The 9,274-nt window shown below is 40.4% G+C and overlaps 1 protein-coding gene across 1 annotated transcript in view; it reads right to left on the minus strand.

The window, feature by feature from the left end:
• Positions 1-8,997, minus strand: part of NCAPD3 (non-SMC condensin II complex subunit D3) — a 58,458-nt gene extending 49,461 nt beyond the window's left edge. Inside the window, exons 1-3 of the mRNA XM_090290808.1 lie at positions 8,884-8,997; positions 6,517-6,671; positions 3,117-3,279 (exon numbers count right to left, since the gene is read on the minus strand). Of these exons, the coding sequence (XP_090146934.1) occupies positions 3,117-3,279; positions 6,517-6,671; positions 8,884-8,947 (382 nt within the window). The 5' untranslated portion in view covers positions 8,948-8,997. The remainder of the gene's footprint in view (positions 1-3,116; positions 3,280-6,516; positions 6,672-8,883) is intronic.
• Positions 8,998-9,274: the final 277 nt, after the last annotated feature.

A 9,274-nucleotide genomic window follows, 5' to 3' on the forward strand; every position in this document is an offset into this window, starting at 1 on the left:
GTACAAAACAGACGGGGAAGTTAAGAATAATATAGGAAAGGGTGAAGCCAAAGAACTTACATGCACAACCCATGGACATGAACCACGGGGGGTGGGACTGCTGGAGGGAAGGGACGTACTGGGTAGAGGAAAGGAAAGAGAGAAGAAATTGGGACTACTGTAACAGCAAAATCAATAAAATATACTTTTTTTAAAAAAATGAAAGCAATAGAGATAAGATCACTGACATATAAAAAGGATACGTAGGGTATAAGCAGTATCAGAAGTGGATTTTGAAATTATCAATAAAAATTAATAAACCTCTATCTAGACTGATGAAGGAAAAAAAAGAAATAGAAATTACCAACATCAGACATGAAAGAGGACATATCATTACAGATTCCACAACATTCTTTCAAAAGAAACTCCAAGCCCAGATGGCTTCACTAGTGAAATCTACTGAGGAGGCTGAAAAAAGAAAAAAGATTACTTTTCCTGCCACCTTCTAAGTTCTTTTAGTGGGGCTAATAATCAAATTAACAGAGAAAAATTAACAAGACAGGTTAACAGGAGAAAATCAAATGTTAATACCTGTGGAAGGGGAATTCACATATTCATGAAAATTCCAAAGGCAACGCTGGGTACAGATGGCATTTTGGACAAAGGAGAAAAGCGGGGAAGAGAGTGAGGATGGGTGCTTTACAGGTGGCCGAGGAAGGACAGGGACACTGGGGCAGGAAGACTGTTGCTAGGCAACTCGGAAACAATGGGACACGGGTTATCGAGCTACTAAACCCCTGCCTGAAACCCTTCCTATTTACCATCCGTGATTCCAGTTAGGCAAAGGGGAACGTCCTAAGATTTCCTTCCTAAAGCAGGTTTTTCTATCTAAAAATCTCTTGGGCAGGAAAGGAGGAAGGGTCCAAGGTTTTTTCTGAGTCTTTTGTTTCTTAATAATCAGCTTAAAATCAATATCCCAAAAGACAGTTTCAGAGTGGCAAAACTTTGGTCTCCTTTACTACCAAAAATTTAAGAAAGAAAATCAATTCTTCACAAACTTTCAAAACACTGAAGAGGCAACAGCACTACCCCAAACTCATTCTATGAGACTAGTATTGCACTGAAATTATCTCAAAAAAAAAAAAAAAAAAATCCCTTGTGAATACAGATGCAAAAATCTTCAATAAAATAGGAAACTGAACCTGGCAACATATCAAAAGGATTACACACTGTAACCAAGGTCATGCAAAATTGGTTTAACATACAAAAATCAACCAAGGTAATATACTATATTATAAGCACAAAGAACAAAAATCACATGATCACCTCATGGATGCAGAAAAGCAAATAATAAAATCTAATACCTTTTCATAATGAAACAGTCAACAAACTAGAAATAACAACGTGATAAAGGCCATCCTCAAGACACCCCCAGTGAACATCATACTCAGAACAACAGACTGAAAGCTTTTGTCCTGAGGTCAGGGACAAGACATGCCCACCTCCCTGCTTCTATTCAACATTGTGCTGGAGGTCCTAACCAGAGCAATAAGGCAAGAAAAAGAAATGAAAGGCACCCAGATTGGAAAAGAAGTCAAATTATGTCTATTCATAGACGACATGATCTTATATATAGGAAATACTACTAGAACCAATAAATGAGTTCAGCAAGGTTGCAGGGTATAAGATCAATAATCAAATATTAAATTGTAATTCTATATACTAAAAGTAAATAATCTGAAAATGAAAACAGGAAAAATATTTCATCTACAATAAATAACATCAAAGGATGAAATATTTAAGAATAAATTTAAGAAAGTGCAAGAATCATACACTGAAAACTACAAAATATCATTGAAGCAAATTAAAGACCTTAATAAATGGAAAGACATTCTGTGTTCATGGACCAGAAGACTTAACATCGTTAAAATGTCAGTACTCCCCAAACTGATGCACAGATTCCATGCAATCCCTGTCAAAACCCCAGCTTTTGTTTTCAGAAATTGGTATGTAAATCCTGAATCAGATAGAAATGCGAGGGACCCAGAATAACCAAAACCACCCTGAAAAAGAACAAACTTTGGATCAAAGATTAAGTATCAACAGCATCCCAAACATAATCCAGACATATTTAAAAGCAGATCACTGGGAAGTGCGTATAACTGCCAGGAAAGCTGCAGGTGGCCCTATAGTTAGTAACGGCCACCTCACCTCTCTGCTTCTGGCATGAACCTCAACCGTCATCAGGAAGAATGGCCTCCAGCAAGGGAGAAGAATAAAGCTGGCTTTCCACAAACTGCCAATTTTCTGAGAGCCTAGTTTACAACTAAATTCTTTAGGAACTGATTGTAAAAGTCATGGGAGCATTAACAATACAAATTAATGTTCAGGGCTTTATGTATCTTCTTATCAGTTCCTAAATCATAGAGAATAAGTCCTTAACATTCATTATGAATGCATCTGTGCAAACAAGGACAGCAGCGAAGCTGACCAATTCTGTGATTTTCTTTTCCATACGGCCTTCGGGTTCTCCAGCCCTCCTTTGCCTTGAGCACCATAGGGAGAAGAAGGACCTCATTCCCTGCCCACAGGAGGACAGCACCTAAGTGCTCATAGGTGGCTCTCCCATGCTTTCCGTCACCAAGCATTAAAGCAAGGCTTCTCATGCTCTCTCGATTATAAAGGTTTAAGTACGTTGTCCACACCACACAGGACGCACAGAACCAAAGATGCCCCAGAGCAGTTTTCCTCAATCTGGACAGGGAGGCAGGAGAAGAGAGGGAAATACCTGCATTTCATACGATGGGTGGGAGTGGGGCCCTTGTGCTAGGAAACCCTCTTCCTCCAGCCTTGTCCCTCCCAGATATTTCTCTTAGGTTATCGACACAGCATAATATCAAAACCAACCAAACAAACAAAAAATCCACACTTAAAGAAAAATGAAAAAGACTCTTCTAGAGAACTTACACATGTACCTCCTAGGCTTACCTTCACTTAAAAGTCAGTGGAACTGGACAAGATGGGTTTCCACTGCTCCATATTACGTCAGGAAACAAGTATAAGAGCTCAGAAACAATGGAGAAAAAATTTAAAATTTAAATGACAAAAAATATGTTCTCTCATACCTAATTACATACCTGGTACTTCTAGGAGCAGGAAGTAAAGACCAGCGGCATGGAGGCCATATTCTCGGTACTGCACGCTGACGTTTTTCATATGGACTGTCTGGACAAAGTGATAGAATAATGCCACCAGTGCATGGTGAGAAATACTGTTCTCAGTGAAGAAGGTCCAAATGACCTGGGGGGGAGGAGTAAATCACAGACGCCAATAATTACAGAAATGTAAAGATCTCCTATTAATTCATTTTGGGTAGTATTAATACTCAGTGCCTTATAAAAGAGGGGACTAGACCAGCCTGGCTCCTAATTATAAACTTCTGCCATCTTCAAAGGGACTAAAACAAAAAATTTAAAACATATTGTTCAAAATAACAAAGATAGGTATACAGTATTCCCTCACTTATCATGGGTATTACATTCTAGACCCCCACCCCCCCGCAATAGGTGAAAATCCACGAAGTAGGAACCTTACATTTATTTTAGTATTTATATATATTTTACGGCTTTATAAACCCTTCCCACACACTTACAAACCATTCCCAGTCCCTTATTAAGCCTTCCCACTCCCTTATTAACCTTTTCCACACTTCTATAAACACTACTTATGTTCTTAAACATATTCTACACTCTCAAACCTACGTAACTTTAACAACATATGTATACAGTACTGCAAAATCCTGCGATATAGCGAAAAATCCACGATAATTAAATATATTTTTAAAAATCCCGCGATACAGTGAGGCCACGATAAGTGAACCGCAATATAGAGAGGGACTGCTGTATAAGAGATTTAAATAATTTAAACTTAAAGTTCTGGTAAGTCTGAAACACATATATACCATATTTTTCACTCCATAAGACGCACTTTCCCCTCACAAAGGTGGGGGAAAATGTCTGTGCATCTTATGGGGCAAATATTGCATCACAGACTGTGATGTGCTTTACCTGACCTGGGGTTCCCAGAAAACTAGAAGAGTACTTGAACCTTAAAGTCTCTCCTCATTTGTTAATGACAGTGATGATGGTTCTTAATACCACCGTTGACTGCTATTCACTTTACATGATTGAAATATTATTCTGTTATACTTTATTAAATATTTTAGCACACCATTTGGTTCAGAATATTTTTTTTCTTGTTTTCCTCCTCTAAACCTAGGTGCGTCTTATGGTCAGTTGCGTCTTATAGTGCGAAAAATACGGTATTTCTGAGATTATTAAAGCTAAAAACTATCCTAAGACTTTTGGGATACTGTATATTAGTGATTACTCAGACAGTTATCCCTCCATCTATGTTAAATGTACCCCAATTCATCAATCACTCTAATTCCTAGCTGAGGAAATCAGATCAACTTACTTAAATTTAAATGTTCTATGGACAATGGGAGTAAGAAAGAATCCTTTTTCAATTGATTTCAGAAGTAGCCCACACGAGAAAGGAAATAAACCTCAGAACATAAACCACAACTTTATTACTTTTGTCATTGTCCCATGCTTTTTCCTATTAAACACATGAAGAAACAGGTTATTTCTATAAATCAAATGTAGCAGGAACTAAACATGGCGTATCCCAGAGTCCCTTAAAAATATATATATATATCTGGAAAAGTTCAAGAAGTCAGACCATGCATTCCTGCTCCCCTGAAAAGAGAGGGAACGTGGTAGGTAATGTCCTGGCTCCGCCACACTGCTTAGCACACGCTACCTTACGGAAGGGGCCATTTAGAATCACTTGGCACTCTCCTTTCCTTTCCCACCAACTTCTAGGAGAAAAGTCCTAACACTACTTCAGCTCTGGTACCTGCCTGTACCTGTAACCCTGGAAGTTGCCGACCACAACCAAACACCTCTGCCCTCACTGCCTGGTCTCAGGACGCCACCTGCGCATCACCTAGGCAGCGTCGGACACCCAGGCCACTGCTAGCTCCGTGTCAGCAACCCCTACACTTCGGCCCACGCCTCCGCAGGTCTCCTCCAACAGCTGTCTCGGTTCTGTTCTGTGTCTCCTCTCCCTCACTCACCTCTGTGATTCAAACAACATCGTGAACCAAAGGACTCTCTCATCTATTTTGTTGAAAATTTTAACATCTCTCCTGGTCTTCCGATCAATGTTTCTAACCACCCATCACACTGCCCTAAAGATCCCTTAACGAATCTCACACTCAAAGCCTAAAACTGAACTCATGATTTTTCCAGCTGACTTTGCTCTCTCCCCCTTATTCCCCACACCTTGGCTGACAGTATCACCCTCCGAGCTTTGAAATCTCGGTCATCATGCACGTTTTCCTTTCCCTCACCCCCTACACGCAGCTGATGTAGCACGTCACAGACTAATCTTGCTGATTCGTCTGCTGATCACACTATTCCCAGTGCTCTCAGCCTTCTCTACATATTCCCTGCTGTTCCTTCCCATGAATGCCCCAGACACTAATTTCTGCTAGTCAACACTCCACCCACTTCTGAAGGCTTGCCTTTGGCTACTTTCTTTCTGGAACCTTCCTAATCTTACCATGCTCCCTTTCCCACATCCCTATTAGATGGTGGTACACCTCCCTCAACAGCAGTTTTACAACAGCGGCTCACCACGTATTTCCAGCTCTTCCCTTAGACTCACGGTGGCACTGTGCCCCTCCAGCCCCCTGCAGGCGAATGTGGTCTCTGGATTGCTCTGTCCAGTGAAATGGCAGCAGAAGCTATACGAGCCAGTGCTTAATTCTCTACTTTCCCACACGGGGAAGGTCCTTGATGTAGGGAGAGGTTCTGCACCTTAATCATTACTTTATCTTCTAAGGTACTTCTTGTAGTACTGAGTGTTATGCTTAATGTTTAGATGAGTTAATTTTTGAAAAGCGATATGAAATTTGTAACTGAAATATTTTTTTTAATTTGAGTTTTTCAGATGTTACCACCTAAATATTTTTTGTTCTGGTACGTAGCCCTTCAGTTTTTTGAAAAGCAGTCAATGAGCTAAATACTGATAAACACACTAGGTAGAACTCAATATTTAAAGGAACTCTTTATTCCAGTTGACTTTAACTAACCACTTTTCAGTTAAATAATATCAGATTTTCTTAAAGTTAAGGCATACTGAAATTATCATTGCATTTTATTTGGCCTTCTTTTCATATTTGATTTAATCCAGTTCTCTTCGTTGTTTTGGCCTTTACTCTTTCCCTCTAATTTGCTGTTAAAAAAAATGTCATGACTTGAAAAAAAAAGACATTAATACCTTGAACCTTCTGGAGGAAAGCTATTAGGATATTCCAATAAATGATCCACATTCTTCATGCTACTCTCCTCATACTCCTTATGAATTATTCACTAAGAAACTAATCTTTAGATGACAATAATAACTCTAATATTCTACTTCTAACACCTAAAGATGGCTAGCTTCATCTTCCTTTTTTACCCCCCGTACCTCTGTAGATCCATGTCCTTCAGTAGCAAAGTAGAAAAGACTTTCATAGAGTTTTGTGAATGCATCCAATCCGGTCTCTATAATTTCTGCTTCTATGGTGGGATCCAAAGGTTCAGTCTCTGTGAAGTCCAGTTCCCAAACTGTGTCTACCCATTCTAGTGGGGAAATGCAATTAAATCAGTAAGGGCTCTACAACAAGTTAAAAACCAATAATTTTTAGACTCCAAGTACATTCAAGAAGAGAAAAGTTTATTAGTCACAACTCACATTTAATCATATAATACAGGTGAAGCATAATTCAAGGAAAGCAGAAAAGGTTAAGAAAATCTTTGTTTTCTTTTTAAATTACAACTGACATCTGGTTATTAGGTTGATTATCTTCTAAATATATCAAGGAGGAAAACACTTTTGACATGAACAGTTTTGGGGAATGACACTTCAAAACACTGAATGACCAGCCCTTCCCATATATTCAATCTGGAGAAGAAAGAGGTTTATCAAAGACTGCCCCCCACGTCCTTTTGTAAAAACCTTATAACTAAGTTAATAAGCCCAAATAAAATACTTTTTTGCACCCTTGGAGAATAATGTAGCATGTTGAAAAAAGATACAATTTCCCCAAGAAGTTTAAACTAGAGGAGGCAAGCCAGATCCACACTCAGTGATTTCAAAATACACTGATGGAAAGAATTTATGTTAAGAGACTGTGATAATTAATACAGCATTCATGCTGAATTCCTTGCTCATCTCTCTTAACTCTAAACCTTCTCACATGTTCCTAACAAATATCTTCCCCAATATTTTGCTGCTATACCCTAAAATCTAAATTCTGGACCAGATGGAAACGTGGGGACCTCTCCAATGTTATTAAGCAGGTGCTCCTTCACTCTGCCTTCTTGGATCTCTGCAGGAGAGAGATTCTTAACAGGCAGCACAGAGGGGTCATCTCTTCACCTCAGGAGTAAAGCCCACAGCTGAACAGCACCGCACCCATATCCACCCTCACCCCACAGCTGTGAAGAGGGGCAGCCTCTGGGGCAGCGGAGCTGAAACAGAGAAGGCAGCAGCAGCTCAGAACCCCAGCTTCCCCCAAGGCCAGCCCCTTTCAGGCACCCAGAGGTCAAGGCTCTCAATTCAAGAAAGTAAAAATAAGGCTCAAACTAACGATGGTAGACAGGATACAGGATGGTACAGCTTAAAAGAAATCTATCCCTGGAAACTGGTCGTTTTAACATGCTTTAGTTAATTATTCATTCACTCTCTTTCCTGGTCATTCTCCTACTAACAGTCATCTTCCTGAAAATGTTCTTGTCTCTTTTCCGGTCTCTTATTCTCTCATACATTCTCCCGTTGGTTTTATAAACATTTTAAATGCATGTTTATAAATGCACACCAGTATTTCTGGTCTCATTTCTGGATCACAACTACAAAGTCCCAATGAGAAAAGAAAAGATCTGGTGACAGGAAATCAATAAATTCAATAAACAATTGCCATTACTATTTTTACAACAGAGGAGTGTTAAGAGTAACAGATATGTAAAAACACTAGCAAACATAATAGAAAATATTATTGGGAGAAGGGCAGGGGAAGAGGTGGGAAGGATGATTCTTCTTTATTTGGACCTAAACGGGGACGTTTACCAAGGGGAGAAAAGCAGAAAAGTGCATCCTAGGTGGAGAAAACTGCATTAACAAAGCACAACGGGAAAGTATAGCTTGATTGGAAATGAACAAAATAGTTACAGCACAGAGATTAAATGTGAAGGGTGGGAATTATTATTAGTATTTTCTTCACCAGTACCAGGTACTAAATTAATCTTCACCAAACCGCCTGTGAGGTAGATCGTGTATCCCTAGTTGACAGATAAGGAAACCCAGGCTTAGTAAGGATAAGCGGCTGGATGCTACGCAAAGTCCAAGACCAGTTATCTCTGACTCCAAAGATTATGCTCCTGGAAGAGACTGCAGTGAATAGTGAAGGCTCTTATATGGCGGGCCAAAGATTTGGTCATTTATTTAGGAAACAAAATGGGAAATATTAAAGGTTTAGAGATCTGACAGGCCGCTTTTGGGTTTTCAAAAGTGGTCCTAGCGTGAAGATTTGCAGAATAAGAAGGGGAAGGCCGAGAAAACCGATGCAAAAGAACCAAAAGATATCGCGCAGCATAAGCTCTTTTTTAAGGTAACTCTGTTTAACTCTATTCTATGCCCAGCTCGCCCACGTCCTGGGCGCTACCTGGAGGGCCCAGACCTTGCAGAGAGCCGAACGCCCCACCCCCACCGCACCCCAGGCCTAGGCTGAAGAGCGCCACAGGCGCAAGGTAACACAGCCCTGCCTCTCCGAAACTCGAAGCCTCGTTTCCTTACCTGGGTTGAGATCCAGCGGACACCAGGGCTGCAGGCCGCTCCCAAGGTCCGGCAGAGCCACCATGATGGCCCAGAAACCCACACGCCTGCGCTGCGGTCAACTTTCAAAGCTCGCTCCCGCGCGCGCTCTGAGTCGTTCCTGAGAACCAGTCACAACAAAGAGAATTTCCCAGCGACCAATGATCGCGCCCAGTCGGCTTCATTATATTAACCAATCAGCAGGCTCTTTTACCGCACGCGCAAAGAATGGGGCGGGGCAAGGACTCAAAACTAAGCGAAGGTTCCACGGCGTTGGTTTTACTTTTTCCATAAAGGAAGGTGTTGAGAAATAAGTTAAATTCTAATCGCGTCTTTCCTTCCTTGTTTTTCTTAAGTGGGAGGACACCTAAAA

The sequence above is a fragment of the Furipterus horrens genome, unplaced genomic scaffold (assembly GCF_987537825.1).
Source record: "Furipterus horrens unplaced genomic scaffold, mFurHor1.1.pri manual_scaffold_11, whole genome shotgun sequence".
NCBI classification, from domain to species: domain Eukaryota; kingdom Metazoa; phylum Chordata; class Mammalia; order Chiroptera; family Furipteridae; genus Furipterus; species Furipterus horrens.